The following is an 18,988-nucleotide window of genomic DNA, read 5'->3' as shown; positions in this document are numbered from 1 at the left end:
CTTTTTTCTACACCATACAAATATGTAGACTTTATTGCAAACTTTAAGTAAACACTGATTTGTAACACAAATAGCTTTACCATATACTGCACTTTGTACAGCTTATTAACTAGAAACCTCATTCACAAATTTGGATTCAGTAGAAACTAATCATATTCTGCAGCAATATTTTAACTCATCACAAGACACTTAAGTCTTGCAACACAAACCATTGGGTCCATTTAGAAACCTCAGAGGGGTAAACCACATAGAGAAAATGTTGAAGCTCATGGGCAATTCAGTAATGTAACATTAGTGAACAAAATATTACTTGAAAAGGACAAGCAAATACAATTTGGAATAAACCTTTTTTATTGAAAATTTGAGGGAGAAGAGAAACAAAAGCAAGCACTGCTGAGTGTCTCCATCCCTCTGAAAGGGAAGAGTTTAATCCTCCTCTTCATCATCACCGCCTCCACCGCCACCCTGGGCCTTCTTGGCATTCTTTCTCTTCACACGGCCAGGGCGACCACCACCGTATGGTGAGCGGAGAGAGAAGTCGATGTGCTTCTGGCTGTCCAGCCTCACCACAAAAGAGGGGATGTTCACAACCTGTTTGCGCACCCTGCAGAACAAGGAAAATAAAAATAAAAAAAATGTAGCCACATGCATTGAGGTTTATTCACTTCAAGAACTGATGCTGCTCTCGAGGCCTCATTCACGAGGAATTCTTGACACCACCGACAATCTGACAGTTTAAAGTTTTTAATCACTGGCCAAGAGAAATTGTAGCAACATTACAGTACAAGACCTGCCAAAGTGCCCACATACGTTACCTGGTGGACTGTTTTGTGCAATGCACCCCAGACGTCATGGAAAGCTCTGGGTTTTATTACAAGCAAAGGTATACGGTATAATCACCGAATTGACCTTGCAGAATATTTCATTCCAACTCACCAAGAGGTTTAAACATGGTCAGCTAATGAAAGAGGAAGAAAACCTCAATGGCACAATATATTCAGGTAAATGGTTTACAATGTTAAAAAGTTCTAAACTGAGAGGGTTCTAGACATCCAGCACACTTCTGAATCTTACCGGATGTGCCTCTGACGGATGAGCACACGTGCGTGGTGGATGCTCTTGGCAAGGCCAAGCTTGAAGACCTGGGTCTGCAGCCTCCTCTCCAAGAAATCCTCCACTTTCAAGCCCAGAATGTAATCAAGCTTCATCTTGCCCTCATCCAGCACTCCAATACGCACCAGACGCCTAAGCAAAGCATTACCTAGAATAAGATGATAAAACGGTAAGAAAGGGATGGAGACAATGCCAAACATAAAAGTTAAAAAGCAAATAAATGGCCTCATTGACGAGGAATTCTAGGCAGCACTGACAATCAGACTTTTTAACATTTTAATCATTGGCCACTCAGTTTTGAAAAAAAGTCACATTTCATCTACCTTCAAATAGACGTCTAGCATCCTTCTCATCCAGAGTGAGGAGCTCTCTGGCAGCTTTGCGGATTTTGGCCAGAGTGAACTTCACACGCCAGACTTCTCTCTTGTTTCTGAGTCCATACTCACCTGTGGGAAAAATGATTTAAAATGTAATGTCTACACCAATGTCATTAGGGACACAGAAGTCAAAAAATATGTTTCCTTCATTTTGTTCTTACCAATGAGTTTCAACTCCTGGTCGAGACGTGACTTCTCGAAGGGACGTCTGGGGGTGACGTATGTCTTACTACAAACCCAACTCCTGGCAACCGGCATGGCGACTTACTGACGCCTGTGAATTAATAAACATTTTATTTGACTTTGTAAATTAAAAATAAACTACATTTAAAGGTTTAACACTTCACCAGCACAGTGTTTCGTCATCTTTGCAACATAAGGCTTCGTGTCAAAAAATGTAACACTATCATACGGTTTCAAATTATACTTGAAGAAACATGTAATCAACCCTTACACGTTAGGAGAAAATTAAATTAACAAAAATTAGGAGCATGAGAGATCACTTCATGACTAGGCCTAAAAGCCTTATGGAAACACGTTGCGCCAAGTTACACCGCGCGATAAGCAGAGAAACGTGCTTTAATGTAACCAACAACAATACTGGGCGTGAAGATAGATTCCCTACTACACACATATTTGTTAATGTTAATAAAAAACCACAACGAACGAACGGTGAGTAATTTTGAAAAGAAATAAGGATGACGATCAGCCCGCCATTACCTGTCTGTGTCAGGCTCGCAGAGTAAAGAGAGCGTGTCTCAGCCTCGCCGGAAATTTATATACGGCTGTTAAACTACAGTACCCACAAACCCACAACGCTTTGCGTCTTCCGTTTAAATCCCTATTTATGAATTATTTGCTTCCCCCTACTGGCTTAAAGGCGCATTTCTATAAAATGATGTCCCCTACTCTGAAATGAATTAAAAGCGCCTTATTCAGAACTGAGCGAAGAGACATGAATGACTCAACGAAGTATTAGGGCCTACAAGTGGGGATATTTGATTCAAGTGTTACCGGACTGTTGTGACCTTGGTAATTTATCACTCATCTTTCACTGTTTGATTTATGCAAATATTTTTTTGTTAGATAACATAAATAAGTAGGCCTAATACAAAAATAAAGTATAAGATACAATGGGCATAAAAGGAAGCATGCAACAAATGAGACCAATTCAGTTTTTTTTCTTGACTAATTCTTCCTTTTTTTTATTATTAATTATTGCATTCAACTGATTTAGTAGCATACATTTTTTATACAAACAAAGCTTTTTTTACATTCACATACATTTCTCAAGTGTTAGGCTTGAATTACATTTTTTAAATAAAATTATAAACATAGGCCTATATAGTGGGTTAGAACAGTCCATTAATTTGAATATGACACTTTGTTCGGTATTCTTGTGAAATATTGATATATAGGCCTATTCTTAAACTTTATTAAAAAAAAAAAGATTGGCCCAAACATTAGAGCATAATTCATTGTAGAAGTTGGTAAAGTTTTAACAATAAAGATAATATTAGTTAAACAATGGTGCTGGAAGAAAATTCAAATTATTATTTTTTTGTTCTAATAATAATGTAAAATATTTACGTTCAATGCTTTCAACATACAGTTATGGTTAGAGGTGGAGTTAGGAGTGCTAGTTAAATATCAGCCTTTGAAGACACCTGGTCCCCCCTCCACTTATCTACCTCTCAACAAAATGGGTTGAATAGTTATGCATTGTATATAAATGTACTATTTGTATTGTAAATCATTGTGTATATATTTTTTGCTTGATGAAAAATAAAGTTGTCCTCCAAAGAAGGGGGTGGTGGCGGGCCAATAAAAAAAAGAAAGGAAAGAGTGCTAGTTAAAATGCACTGTTATCGCTTTTTTTCAGACATTTATGACAGCATTCTAACCGTCAGATTTCTAAAACAAAGTGACTCATGTCTGTGGCTTTACATTTTGGCCTTTTAATGTGTCTTTTACAGTAAGCCATGATGAGAAACATATGTGTTGTTAAATTTGGACTAAATTATGAATAACTGCATGCTTGTTGTTTAATTTCTATTGGTAATAGAGCACATAAAGGAAGGGGGGGGGGGCTATTTATAAAGGACTGTAACACAACTCTGAGCATGTGTTTCTGTCTATCAAATGTACTGACTGACACACACACACATACACACACATGCGGTGTCCTCTAGAGATCTTTCAGTACTGATCTCCTCTACCATTTGTGAGACAGACTAACTCGGAACTCTTAACTTTTGGAGGTCTTATTTTTGCCTTTTTTGAACCCTGCTTTGTTTATTGCTTATTTGTTTAATGCAGTGAAACCCACTCTTCTTCACCTTTTCTTTTTCACATCCCTGGATCTTTTTCCTCTTCTGTTTGGATTCTAAAACTTCTCAGTCTGGTACTTTCTTGATTCAGAAAGCTCTCCTTCTCCCTCTCTCCCCTCCTGGTCTCCCATCCCTTGTAGTGGTTCATTTTTTCTGTCCTTTTCTCTGGCTATGCACCATGCTGTCCTCCCCTACTGTGATCCTTCAGCCCTATGGACTCCCTGTTTACCCCCAGACAGCCTCCTGCTACCCCAGCATTGTACAGGTAAACATGTCCCTTTCTCTCTCTGTCTCTTCCTCTTTCACACTTTCTCTGAAATAGTTTTTTTTTAATGTATTTTTTTAACTGCTTTTTTATTTATTTATTTATTTTCAATTTATGAGTATTTTAAGAACTTTCCACGTGCAGTTTCTTTCACATGTAAAATGTTGAACAAATCAACCAATCACTGAGAAGCAAGGGGCTTCGTTTGTATACTGAAGTAAACGGCCACCAGTGGGTCTGCGGTGAGGACATGGAATGCGTTTTTGTCTCTGTCAGTAAAGGACTGTGTGTAGACTACCTCTGTTAGATATTTGTACCTGAGGAGGGGCAAGCTGAAAACAGGTTCAGTGAGTGTGTGTGTGTGTGTGTGTGTGTGTGTGTGTGTGTGTGTGTGAGAGAGAGAGCGTGTTTCTAGAACAGCTGATAAACGGTGTGTCGTCTGCTCTTTCTCTCTCTCACACTCGTTGTATTTTTAGTCTGTTCTCGGTTACACTTTAATTTAAGGTATCATTGTTACAATGTAATTATATATAAGTTGGCTACTGAGTGATATTAAACAGCTAAGGGTTAATTAAGCATATGATATTAAGCAACTAAGGGATATTAAGCAATCAAGGGTTAGTTGCATGCAATAATGCATGATGTTGCCTACTGTATTACTATGGTAACATAACAAGGACACCGAAAAATAAAGTGTCACCCTGTTCTCACTTCCGCAAACACACAGCGTCTCAGACTGCCTCATTATTATACACTGACCAAGTTAGGCTATCTAAAGTGTAGGATTTATGCTACCTTCACGTGCTATCGGAATTATCGGACCGACCGCATCTCTCAAGTCAAAAATTGAATCCGATAAGCTCGTAATCACAATTTCAGACGTGGGAAGTATTAACAGAGGCATTTTCTTTGTTGCTTTTGCTACCTTGAAGGAATAGTTCACCAAAACATTAAAATTCTGTCATCATTTACTCACCCTCAAGTTGTTTCAAACCTGTCTTATTTTCCTTCTTCTGCTGAATACAAAATATTATGAAGAATGTTGGAAGCAGCCATTGACTTCCATAGTATGGAAAATAAATAAAGTGCTTGGAGACCGACATTTTTCAAAATATCTTCTTTTGTGTTCAGCAGAAGAAGGAAATTCAGACAGGTTTGGAACAACATGAGGGTGAGTAAATGATGACAGCATTTTCTTACTGCTATAAGCCTACTATATTTGAAAAGCAAATATTTGTACAAATTGTAGAATTTGTCTTCTATGTTTGTGTGTGCATTAATTAATGGATCAATGAATATGTTAGGAATAATGTAAAGACCATAATGTGAATCTGAGGAGTAACTTATCATCTTAAAATGGTTTATTTTTCAAGAATAACTTGCAGAACCAATATTGCATGGCTATTAAAGAAATGCATTTATACTGTAAAAAATATTGTTGGTTTAACTTAAAAAAAAAAGTAACCTGGTTGCCTTAAAATTTTAAGTTGATTCAAATGGAAAAAGTGAGTTAATACAATGAAGGAGATTGATTTAATAATCAAAACTCAAAATAATATGTTATCTGAACTAAATAAATCTTTTAAGTTGATTTGACAAAAGAAAAAAAATGTTGTGATAAATCTTGAAAATATTTTTTTACAGTGTATAAATTGCTGATTTGAGTTTAAAGAGAGTAAAACAATGTAAACTTTTACTTAAAAATCCCCATTTTAATATTGCTTTGGATCAGTTAATTGAAATAAAGCTGAAATAAAATTAAATATAGCCTACTTATTTGATTCTTATCTCAAATAACTTAATTTATATCAGTTTGAGTTTTAGTTTGTTATACCACATAATAAAATGACTAACACTTAAACTAAAATGTACAAAGAAGCTAATTTAAAATTAATTCTATAACATATTAACAATAAAAAAATATTGATATTGTTTAGCAGTCGATATATAAATATCTCTGACCCCAGAACTAGAATCCAGTATTCCAAAGAGCCTTGTAATACATGAGTATAGACTACATACGCAGTTCTTGTCATCAGGACGGTGGTGTGTGTGTGTGGTGTGTGTGTTTGATTGATCCCACAGCTGTCAGATGAGGCACCTGGCACGCTGCCTCTGATCTTTAACCCCAATCCTGACAGCTGAAGAGGCCAAAGTGTGTGTGAGGGGGAAGAAATCTCGTATCTGTCAGTGTGCCTGAAAAGACCTGAAAATAGAGGCATTATTTAAATACTCTAACAGTAACAAAGAAGTAGGATGGCAAACTGAACAGTTTATTTTCAGAACGCGCAAGATAACTAATTGTGTTTGTTGAACAATTATATCATGTTTATGATTGTTCTCCTTAACCCATGAGCCAGAACATGGTATGCTATTGTTCATTTAAGCTATTCTGTTGTAAACAAAAGCAGCACTTTTTGAATAAAGCAAAGTTTAAAGGTACTTAAAGTCTGTTATGCACTTCTTAATTTTGATCTTTGATTCGGTTTGAGGCAGCAACAACAGCACATCGAGTGACATTTTGAGTCAGCAATCTGTAGTGTTTCACTTTGCGGGTCTGACAACACCTGTTGCATCTCATAAATCTTATTAAGGGGTATCAGGTTGCTCCTGTGGGTTTGTTTTTTTAAAGAATGAAAGTATATATACATAGTGGTTAGAGAAAGCATTGTAATTATGGTAACACCACAAAGGTGGAATACCTGTGATGAGAAACAGACACTGATGTAATACGATACTTTTGTTTCTGTTTAAGGAAACGTGGCTGTGATTTAATCAGAGCTGTGTCTTAGTGTCACAGTTTATCAGTAAAGTCTAAATTTACTCTGCCTTATCTACTTGGGGATAAAGAGAAAACACTTTGTGTAAAAAAAAATAAAAATAAAAATAATTTGTCTCAAATGTTTCACCTTGGTCAATGTAATTTCACTTTAAATTACATTAAATTGACTTAAAAAAATGTGTTGAATCTTGTATAACTTATTTTGAGTTAAGCGATGTAAAAACACAAGTTGTCATAAGTTATTAATCATATAATTCTTTACCGTGTAGAAAGTGTGTGAAATGCTTCATATCAGCGTTATCTATTATTTTGCCAATTATTTTATTTTTGAAACCTAAAACCTTTGAATTTATAAAGATCTTTTTTTTGTCTCAAAGCACCCAAGCTTGACAACACTATCAATATAATTAGAAGTTTCTGCATAAAATTTGTTACAGTTTATATTTGAGTGAATTTAATGTCCACTTTTCGTGCATTTTTTGTTCTATGTTTGACCGAACATTTGTTTGAGTGATCTTACCTGTTTTCACCTTATCTGTTTCATGCACACTGTACACACTTTCAGTAGTCACAGAAATCTGGTTGGTCTGGTAAATAAATAAAGGTCATTGTATTCCATGCATTGAACATGATTAACATCACAGAGTTTTAGCAAGAACATTGAGGTGTTTGTATGTAAGAATCAACTTTTTGAATTCAAACAGATATGCCTGTCGAGTGTCAACAATGTAGGAGGGGGAAATGGGTTGATGATTGACATGAACAAATGAACACAGCTGGTGTAAAGAGACCCCCTTGAGAAAGATGCTCTGTGATTGGTGGGTGCGAGGGACTTATGCTGGGGTGGGCGTGTGAAAGCTTTGCATTAAAAGCATGCTTCAGTTGTTGGCGAGTATTGGGCCATCTGTGGAATGCACTGAAGGGGTGAGATACATCATTTATACTGCATGTATACTCCTTTTTTATCATTGTGTCTTTGCTAAGATTTGTATGTGAGGTCTGGTTTAGCTGTGTATAGTACTTATGATATGTGATGTGCAATATGCATTTCTGCAAACAGACTGTAACAGGCTTCTTTATTCTAGTTGGTAAATTCAGGTCAGTTTTATTTGGCATTTATAATAAGTACATTTTTTTGTGAAAAAACGAGTAAGAGTACTTATATTAAATATGAAGCCCTTAAATCAAAATACGAAAAAAAAATATCCTGCATTTAAAGGGATAGTTCTTCCCAATATGAAAATTGAGTGATCATTTACTCACCCTCATGTCCAAACCTGTATGAGTTTATTTCTTCATTTTTGGGGGAACTATCCCTTTAAATACAGACAGATATTTTCTCTAATTTTACCTAATTATTGAACAGTTTGAATGGAACTTATGTTTCTGTTAGTAAACAGCATCTCTATCTCATTATAGGGTGCTGCCGCCCAAGAGGCGGGGCCAGGCAATGGTGACCCTTCACTTCCTCAGGTCTATGCCCAACCCCCTTCATACCCTCCACCTGGACAAGCCCCACCCACACCTGCTGCCCGACTGCCAGCCCTGGATTTCACTGCTGCCCACCCAAACTCTGAATATGCAGATCATCATCAATTGAGAGTCTATCAGGGCCCTCAACACGATGGGACAGAGTCTTTACCTGCCAATAACACAGTAAGATTGATTACCCGATCAGTAAATGACTGGATAGAGAGTGTTTTACAGAAGAATATGATCTTAAACATCAGTTAACACTCGGAAGAATTTAAAGTAGAGAAATAAATTAAAATGAGAAATAACTTGAAAGTGAAATTTGTTAGTAAACGCAATTAAAAAAAAAATACACAACTGAAAAAAATCCAAGTGTATATATAAATCAAGCACAAAGATTGATTTAATAATCTAATGCTGCAACAGTCAAGCAGTGCCCATATGAGTATAAACTATTATTATTTTACAGTGACAACTGGGCCACTGCTGTGAATTCTGTATACACAGAGTAAAATCAGCGTATATTCAGATGTATTTGCGTTAGAGAAGGTATGTCAGGAATATGTATGGGCTGCTGATATATAATCTCATGCTTCGGTCCTCTGGGATCTCCTGTCTGAGCTAAAAATATCTCTCCTTTACACATCCTTCCTTTGCCTTGTCCATGTATGGCAATTCAGCTGGCTCAGGGCACCATATAGAGTAGCCTATTTAAGTTTACTATGGATGAAAAACATATTCAAACGTACCTCTTCTTCTGGTCTCTAATTCTCTTTTCAAAGAACTTTTAAAAGTTTGAAGTTTAAATCGTAAATGATTATATGTTTTAATAAGCAGAAATTCAGAGATGTGTTTGAATTTTATGTTTCATTCTCCACTGTATTTACTCTTAACATGAATTACATTCATTTAGATTCTGAGTAAAGTGTTAATATACTGTAGGGGTTTTCAAAATGGGGGTCCAGGAACCAAAATGTATTTTAGTTTAGGTTTTAAGTTAACAAGCTCATTTATAGCCTATAGTATGCTAATATAGGATAATATTATGGATTCCCCCTTCCATATGTAAAGCGCTATGAGTACAAAGCGCTATATAAATGTAACAAATTATTATTATTATATGTATAATTATTACTTTTTCATTTGCTTTCTATAGCCTGGCTGAAATTCACAATATTATTTTACCATTATTAAATTGTAATTTAATTTAGTGTATTAGTTTAGTTGGTTTTAGTCCAAATTTTTTACAGTAAGAAATTATAATAATTATATATATATATATATAGTAAAGACAATATAATTTTGTACATGTTGCATGTTGTAAGATATAATATGATGCTTAATATTTGAAATACATGAAATTATATAGCTGTTTATATTTTAGCTTAATGATAAGAGTTCATCCCCAGTGATTTAAACTGAGATCCATTCATTTAGTTGAATAACAAATATATTATTACTATGACTGTGACTTTTTTCAGTTTTTCAGTGTGACCAATGAAATGAAATGCATTTACTAATGTTTTTAAGGCCCCAGTACTGAAATGCCAGTCATAAGCGCAGATGCTGAAATATTGTCTCTTGGACCCATGCCATAACTTTAAGTTCTTTAATGTGTCACCATGGATATGTATGATGTGTTTTTCTAGAATGTGTTTTGGGTGTTTTTACTAATGGCTCATCGGGTATAGTAATGGCAGAAGGCCATTTTAAGTTTAACAAAGGAATTGTGGGAAGGACTGAGTAATAATTTCACTATGAAATTTCACTATGAAAATGAAAAAGTTTATGCAATGAGTTCTCTCTTTCTCTGTCACACCATCTTCTGTCCACATTGCTTATATCACTAGAGAGCGCCAGATATTGGGACTATGAGACGCCGCCGTGGAGGGAGGGGTCAAGGGGGGGAGTCAGACGGGATGACCCCTCCCCCCTCATCTATGTTAACCAGGTCCAGTTCAGAAAAGCACTCTGCATCGTGACGTGATATCATCATATACCTTCCCATCACACCTCCCCTCAATCTGTCACTTTTCCCAAAACCTTCCCTAGCCTGTGTCTCTGGATGAATGTAATGATGATGATGATTCTACAGTATTTTCTGTGTGACTGTCTGCTCTCGTAGTCATTACAGCTAGCAATCAGCCCGGCCAGCTCAGAGTTAACCATAACCATGATCTGTTTGTGTGTGGATGCGCGCGCGTGTGTGTGTGTGTGTCTGTGCGTAAATCTCTCCTACCTACCTCTTACTTCCTTATTAATACACTGTTCTGTCTTGGTTCAAAAAACGGCACAATGTTGCAGTTTTGCAATCAACCTGTAAAATTTGATGCTGAAATGCGTAAGCTGCTTGAATTCCCCTGTTTAGAGCTTCTGTCTTTTACTCTCCGTTTTGGGGTTCACTCGGTTCTTGACCCTTCCTTACCCTCTTGCCACATCAACACCCATCATTTCTATTTTTTTGCTCTTTTTATTGTGTTAATTCTGTATATTGTACAATTGAGGGAACACTGAGGAGGGTTAGTCATTACAGTAGAATTTATTTATAGAAACTGAAATATTTAGGAATTATGCAACTTCTGGTGAAATGCACTGAAAATGAGCCGATGAATTAAACTCTTTTTTTTTCTCATAATTTTTCTATAGGGATACATTGATATTGAAATTTCTGATAAACTGATAAACAATAAATATTTTTATGTAATGGGTAACAATCGATTAATGGCAGATAATATAAATTATATACAGTATATATACAATATATATATATATATATATATATATATATATATACAAAGTCCATTGTACTTAGTTTTGTTTTTTGTAAAGAAAGTTATTTAAAATTGAAGCATCTCAACATGGTAATACAAAGATATATATATTTTTTTTTTTAAATGATTTTGAGAAGTATACAGTCTGAATCACTTCTCTGGAGGAGGAACCTCTGGGACGATGGTTGAAAAACTTAAAATAAATACTTAAAAAAAAAAAGTTTAAACTTTAAAAAAATTTTTTGTAGAATCAAAGGAAGGGAACATGATGAACCGAATGCACCCCCCTTTTTTCCTGCCCAGATTAGAGCAGTTTTGTTGCCCATAACCTTTTATATCTCAGTATTGCAGATCTGTAATGGATGAGTTAAAGCAGAGGTCATTTAGCCTTTCTGCTTTAACTTTTTCCATCAAGATATGGAATTGGCCATCTGTCTGTCCTTCTTTCTCGTTCTAATGACTGTATCATTTGCATAACAATTTTTTTCCACTGCTTTTAGATTCACTTCACATAATGCGTTGTGCCCACACATTTCCTTTTTTACCTAAACTTCCTTTTGACCTTCACCATTTTCCCTTCCTCTCTTTCACCATTTTCCCTTTCATTCCTCTATTTTGTCACGCTATGCTCACCTACTCTTTTTCTTCTAGCTATTGGCTCTTTCTGTTTTTGAACATTTTTAATACACTTTATTTTGTCTTTTTAATCCATTTTTTAATGGTAACAGTTTTGTGCGGTTTGGTGAGGTAGGCTGTGCAGACAAACGAACTGGCATCGTGATGCATTGTGGGATAGTGTATGTGTTGGGTTTGAAGCACAAAACACTCCTATGTATTGATCTGCATGGGGGCATTTTATTCACAGTCATGTACAACCAGTGCGATAGGAAATGATGTGTACCATGCATTACATATGAAAAATATTTCAGTTGCAGCACTCAGAAAGTTACAAACGCTAGTAATCTTTAATGACTTTAAGCTGGTATTGACTTCACTGAATTTAAAATTGGACTGTGCTCTATTTTTAATGCAAATTGTGTTTTTTATGTCTAACTGGCATGTACTTAGACAGCTCACTAAAATGGGAACTTGTTCACATTTCCTCACTTTTGCTTGAGAGGAATCACTGGATGAGGAATGCTCCTTTTCGTTTTGTTGTGGTCACTTTATAAAACCAGTTTTCTCCCAATAAAATTTTAGATTGCAGTAAGTTTAATAAGAGATCTTATACCATAGATAAGAACTAAAGGTTTGTTGTCATGAAATGCATACTAATGTTTTTTTTCTATTCTTGTCTTTAACTTCCTCCTCACTCTTTCTACGTCTGTTCCCTCTTTCTGCTCCAACATTTTCTCTCTTCCCCATCTTTCATTCCTGTCACCCTCATAGGATGATTCTTTGGCACCTGTAACATCGGACACACAGTCTCTTACTGTGGCATCTGGAAGTGGAACAGGAAGTGGAAGTGAGGAGGAAGGAGCTGGGAAGGCCCAACCCAAAAGGCTCCATGTTTCCAATATCCCCTTTAGGTTTCGGGACCCAGACCTGAGGCAAATGTTTGGGGTAAGGGCATGTGCGTTTGTCCCAAATATAATGCATAACTCTTTTTTTCCTGTCAATTAAATATCGCACAAAAATGAACGTTCAGTTATCGTTTACTCAGTCTCATGTAATTCCAAATATATGACTTTCTTGTGCAGAGCACAAATGAAGATATTTTGAGAAATGTTTCAACAATTTTATATACAAACAAAGTCAATGAGGTTTAAAATAACATTTGAACCACCTGACTGTCATTGTATGGACAAAAAACCCCCACTAAGATATTGTAAGTATCTTCTTTTGGACTTAACAGGGTAGTTCACCCTCTTGTCGTCCCAAGACCGTAAGACCCCTGTTCATCTTCGGAACACAGTTTAAGATATTTCCTGTTCATCTTCGGAACACAGTTTAAGATATTTTTAAGATATTCCATTGAAAATGTTTGTATTCAGTCTACTGTCCTTGTTCAGAAAGGAAATAAAGACATCATCAAAGTAGTCCATGTGACATCAGTGAGTTAGTTAGAATTTTTTGAAGCATCGGAAATACATTTTGGTCCAAAAATAACAAAAACTACGACTTTATTCCGCATTGTATTCTCTTCCGGTTCTGTTGTCGTGCCGTGTTCATGAGTCCGCTGTTGCGGAGCTGACGTAAGACGCTGCTGACGGTGTACACCAGGTGTACACTAGATAACACGTCAGCAGCGTCACTGTGGACTCGTGAACGCAGATTGACAATAGAACTCGAAGACAATACAATGCTGAATAAAATCGTAGTTTTTGTAAAGTCGTAGAAATTCATACAGGTTTGGAATTACATGAGACTTAGTAAATGATGACCGAATTTTGGGGTGAACTATCCCTAGTCAAACCCATTTCCATATGTGTAACTGTTAAGTCAATATATGTTTTTTTTCTATCTCTCAGCAATTTGGCAAGATTCTAGATGTGGAGATCATCTTTAATGAGAGAGGGTCAAAGGTCAGTAGGTCTAGCAGTTGTGTTGAGTTAGTTACTTCTTTATTTGAGTTTTAACTCTGATTCAATCTGATTTCAATCCTTTCTTCAGGGTTTTGGATTTGTGACATTCGAGAGTGCAGGGGAGGCGGATAGAGCGAGAGAGAAGCTCAACGGAACGATCGTCGAGGGAAGAAAGATTGAGGTATGAGGATAAGTTATTGTGTTAGAGTGAAGGGACAACTAAACAATTAAATTATCCTCAGGTGAACAACGCCACAGCGAGGGTGGTAACTAAAAAGCCCCAGACGCCATTAGTGAACGGTGAGCTTCCTTCATAATGTTCTGCCCCAAAAAAACTTGAAAAAGTTTGAAAGGATGAAAATAAAGGGTTGATAGAATTCAGCTCTCACTTATTTGTCTATTCCTGTAGCTGCTGGCTGGAAAATCAATCAAGTAATGGGGGCCATGTACGCCCCAGAACTTTACACAGGTATGGATATATTCTTAATCCTAAACTTTGTTCCATTTTCGAATAAAAAAACATGTAATAGTTATCAGAAATTTCCTGTCCTATGTTGACTTTAGAACATGTGATTTTTTTTGTTTTGCCCTCTATATTCACTTTTTGGCTTTAATAGTCGCCAGCTTCCCTTATGCTGTTCCGACACCGACCTTGGCCTACAGAGGCTCTGGCCTTCGTGGACGTGGTCGGGCAGTCTACAATACAATCCGCTCCGCTACAGCCGCAGCCACACCAGCTGCAGTACCAGCCTATCCCGGGTCAGTCATTCTCTCAGTGGCCATGTTATGACTACAAAACTTTTAGTTATTATTGAAATCTTTTCAGTTATTTTGAACTCATGTTATTAAGTAATATACGAAGAGTATATTACTTAATAGTGCCATTTGAAATTTTCTTCTAGAATGATCATTTTTATCAAGCTTGTATGTTTAAGTTCAGTAATTTCACTTAAATGGCAATGAAGATAACCTATTAATTGTCATTTAAGTGAAATTACTGAACTTGAATATATAAGTTTGATAAAAATGATCATTCTAGAAGAAAATTTCAAATGGCACTTAGAGGCTTTTGCATCTGAACTCTTCATAAATGAAATTAAACTTACATTAAATATTAATTATTTCATTTTATTTATGGCGTTATGTAACGTGCCTACTTTCTATCTCCTCTAGAGTGGTGTATCAAGACGGATTGTATGGTGCCGAGGTCTATGTACGTTACCAGTCAACTTTTACTTTTGTACCGGCACATTTCTGAGAATTTACTGTTTGGTGCAGTCATATCTGTCCTTAACCATAAAGTACATTTGTTCTTTAGGAATGAAAAGACATGATTGGAATGTGATTGCTTACAGTAAAATGAAAAGAACAAGATGCGTTACATGTAATAGTGATGGTGAGTTAGCTATTTGAGAATGTGACTCATCGTGTACTGCCAACTAGGATGCTGCCAAAGCCTAAATAGACTACTACAATTAACTGCAGTTTCTAGGTAAAAATGACCACTGAAAGGATTATATTCAAGGCGGACTCCTAACACAAACAAATTTAAACCTACCTGGAAACTTTACAAGCATTTTCTGATGCACTGAAGGTTTCGCTGATAACATCAGGGTGCTCCATGAGGACTGTCCCTCTAACAAACAGGTTTTGCAAGTTAAATAGTTTTCTGAATGAATAACAATGCAATTCTTCTTCCTGTCTTTAGGGAGGATATCCCGCTACATATCGAGTGGCCCAGTCGGCCTCAGCAGCTGCAACAGCCGCATACAGTGATGGGTAAGAACATCAATCTGTGTGTCTGAGTATCTATCTATCTATCTATCTATCTATCTATCTATCTATCTATCTATCTATCTATCTATCTATCTATCTATCTATCTATCTATCTATCTATCTATCTATCTATCTATCTATCTATCTATCTATCTATCTATCTATCTATCTATCTATCTATCTATCTATCTATCTATCTATCTATCTATCTATCTATCTATCTATCTATCTATCTATCTATCTATCTATCTATCTATCTATCTATCTATCTATCTATCTATCTATCTATCTATCTATCTATCTATCTATCTATCTATCTATCTATCTATCTATCTATCTATCTATCTATCTATCTATCTATCTATCTATCTATCTATCTATCTATCTATCTATCTATCTATCTATCTATCTATCTATCTATCTATCTATCTATCTATCTATCTATCTATCTATCTATCTATCTATCTATCTATCTATCTATCTATCTATCTATCTATCTATCTATCTATCTATCTATCTATCTATCTATCTATCTATCTATCTATCTATCTATCTATCTATCTATCTATCTATCTATCTATCTATCTATCTATCTATCTATCTATCTATCTATCTATCTATCTATCTATCTATCTATCTATCTATCTATCTATCTATCTATCTATCTATCTATCTATCTATCTATCTATCTATCTATCTATCTATCTATCTATCTATCTATCTATCTATCTATCTATCTATCTATCTATCTATCTATCTATCTATCTATCTATCTATCTATCTATCTATCTATCTATCTATCTATCTATCTATCTATCTATCTATCTATCTATCCCATCCATATTTTCTTATTTTTTTTAAATTGATAAGATACGGAAGAGTCTATACCACAACAGACCCCTACCATCACTCAGTGGGACCCACCACCACTTATGGAGTTGGAACAATGGTAAGTACAGTCAGTTGTGATTAAACACACTTTCTTGACTATTCTGATTGTTATGACAGAATGTCTGATTTACTCTGTTTTGCTTACAGGCAAGTTTGTACCGTGGAGGCTATAACCGCTTTACTCCGTACTGAACGAAAACCACTCTTTGACTCACTTCTGCCGATGACGATACTTCATGAACCACCATCTTCTGAGTAACCATTTGACCTTACTGTAAGATTGTAAATACTGCTGATATTTATTGAGGAAAACAGACAAATCCAGCCTGAACATATAATTATTTAAATTTAGGGACTTAATCCTAATTTAATTCCTAATTTAAGAAAATATCCCATCAAAAAAGATAAGTACATACCTATCAGACTGCACAGTGTCTAGCTTATTATATTGGTGTTGTTATTGACAGTACATACTGATACTATCAAATAGAGCCTCACAGGTAGATGACAGGCCTCACCAAGCGGCCCAACACTGTCATTTTATCACAACCTCTGGATCTGTTGCACTGCTGAATGCTGATGTTATACAATATAAGACAAATACCTCGAGTGGAACTTCCCCCTGAGAGAAATACAAAACTCTGAACTGGTCTAGTATGTATAGGACTGTGTGTGTGTGTGTGTGTGTGTGTGTGTGTGTGTGTGTGTGTGTGTGTTCTTTGGAGTGTTCGAGTGAGTGTAATTTTTCTGCTGTCACAAGCATTTCTGTGAGATACAGCAATGGCACTGGGGTGGGTGATATTTTTCTCACAATGTAATCTACCTCTGAGCTAAACATCTCTTTATTCTATCTATCTATCTATCTATCTATCTATCTATCTATCTATCTATCTATCTATCTATCTATCTATCTATCTATCTATCTATCTATCTATCTATCTATCTATCTATCTATCTATCTATCTATCTATCTATCTATCTATCTATCTATCTATCTATCTATCTATCTATCTATCTATCTATCTATCTATCTATCTATCTATCTATCTATCTATCTATCTATCTATCTATCTATCTATCTATCTATCTATCTATCTATCTATCTATCTATCTATCTATCTATCTATCTATCTATCTATCTATCTATCTATCTATCTATCTATCTATCTATCTATCTATCTATCTATCTATCTATCTATCTATCTATCTATCTATCTATCTATCTATCTATCTATCTATCTATCTATCTATCTATCTATCTATCTATCTATCTATCTATCTATCTATCTATCTATCTATCTATCTATCTATCTATCTATCTATCTATCTATCTATCTATCTATCTATCTATCTATCTATCTATCTATCTATCTATCTATCTATCTATCTATCTATCTATCTATCTATCTATCTATCTATCTATCTATCTATCTATCTATCTATCTATCTATCTATCTATCTATCTATCTATCTATCTATCTATCTATCTATCTATCTATCTATCTATCTATCTATCTATCTATCTATCTATCTATCTATCTATCTATCTATCTATCTATCTATCTATCTATCTATCTATCTATCTATCTATCTATCTATCTATCTATCTATCTATCTATCTATCTATCTATCTATCTATCTATCTATCTATCTATCTATCTATCTATCTATCTATCTATCTATCTATCTATCTATCTATCTATCTATCTATCTATCTATCTATCTATCTATCTATCTATCTAATAAATCTGAGGTGCTTTCCTTACTGATTTTCTCTAGTCATTTCCTGTTACGTCATGCTGTTCGGTTTCATGTCTATTCACCTTGGGGTTTTTTTCTGTTCATTTTCTGCTGTGGTTCAAATGCTGTTTTTGCTTCAGCATATAACTTTTGTATTCTTATTCTATCTTTATTCTTCTCTTTTACCACTTTCAACTACTTTTTTAATGCTTATTTTATCCTCCTCTTTTGTGCTTTATTTCCATTTACTGTCTGCGTTTCATGACTTTCTTCTTTCTAAAAGGCTTAGTAGTGCATTACAGTAATGTCTGCTTACTGTAAGATCATTTTTAAATTCCAAATTACTGATTCAAAAATGAATCAAAAGACTATTTAGATGTTTTATCTCTCCGTCTAGGGAACTGTTATGTGCCTTTCCTTTTTTCTTTCTTTCTTTCTTTCTTTGGCTGGTTAGCTTTTTAATTTCTTATACTATTACCGTAAATGTTAGTGTCCCCACTTTCATTTTTAATCACACGAGTCATGCCATCTTATTTCCATTTGGCTGTTTTTCTATCTCTCATTCCTTCTTTGGGGTGATATTGTTGTTGTGCATGTGGTTTCATATTTTTGTGATCTATTTTATTATCTGATTATGTAACTCTTCCTTCACTTTGACTCTCACTATGCTTATAAGGCTTATTTACTGTAATATTCATACAGCTGATTTCTTTTCTCCAGTCTTCTCTCTTTTCACTTCTTTTTCTTCTTTCACTTCCTTTCTGCCCTGTTCTCTTGTCTTTGCTTCTACATTTAACCTCTCTTATCTTTTATATTTCCGTGCACTTCTCTTAATGTTGTTTGCAGTTTATTTTCCTTAGTTTAGTTCCATGAATAATTTCCTTCTCTTTTCTCTCTCTTTCTTCCAGACAGTTTGATTATTCTTTTATCTCACATCCATTATAG

At 35.2% G+C, this 18,988-nt stretch overlaps 2 protein-coding genes across 2 annotated transcripts; one reads left to right on the top strand and one right to left on the bottom strand.

The window, feature by feature from the left end:
• Positions 1 to 328: 328 nt before the first annotated feature.
• Positions 329 to 2,327, bottom strand: rps9 (ribosomal protein S9). Its single transcript, XM_039680181.2, has 5 exons — positions 2,211 to 2,327; positions 1,652 to 1,764; positions 1,437 to 1,559; positions 1,075 to 1,261; positions 329 to 604 (listed from the first exon to the last, which is right to left on the bottom strand). The coding sequence occupies exons 2-5, from the start codon at positions 1,746 to 1,748 to the stop codon at positions 427 to 429; spliced, it is 585 nt and encodes a 194-aa protein (XP_039536115.1). The 5' UTR covers positions 1,749 to 1,764; positions 2,211 to 2,327; the 3' UTR covers positions 329 to 426.
• A 1,354-nt stretch (positions 2,328 to 3,681) lies between these two features.
• rbfox1l (RNA binding fox-1 homolog 1, like) lies at positions 3,682 to 17,270 on the top strand. The gene is made up of 12 exons (XM_089117797.1): positions 3,682 to 4,085; positions 8,287 to 8,523; positions 12,501 to 12,674; positions 13,583 to 13,636; positions 13,725 to 13,817; positions 13,879 to 13,936; positions 14,046 to 14,105; positions 14,254 to 14,395; positions 14,810 to 14,849; positions 15,345 to 15,415; positions 16,283 to 16,361; positions 16,451 to 17,270. The coding sequence occupies exons 1-12, from the start codon at positions 3,999 to 4,001 to the stop codon at positions 16,493 to 16,495; spliced, it is 1,140 nt and encodes a 379-aa protein (XP_088973923.1). The 5' UTR covers positions 3,682 to 3,998; the 3' UTR covers positions 16,496 to 17,270.
• The last annotated feature ends 1,718 nt before the right edge of the window (positions 17,271 to 18,988 follow it).

This window comes from Pimephales promelas, chromosome 12 (assembly GCF_988280905.1).
Source record: "Pimephales promelas chromosome 12, fPimPro1.hap1.1, whole genome shotgun sequence".
Lineage (NCBI taxonomy): Eukaryota > Metazoa > Chordata > Actinopteri > Cypriniformes > Leuciscidae > Pimephales > Pimephales promelas.
Note: the sequence above shows the minus strand (reverse complement) of the source record. Positions and strands in the feature narration are given on the sequence as shown.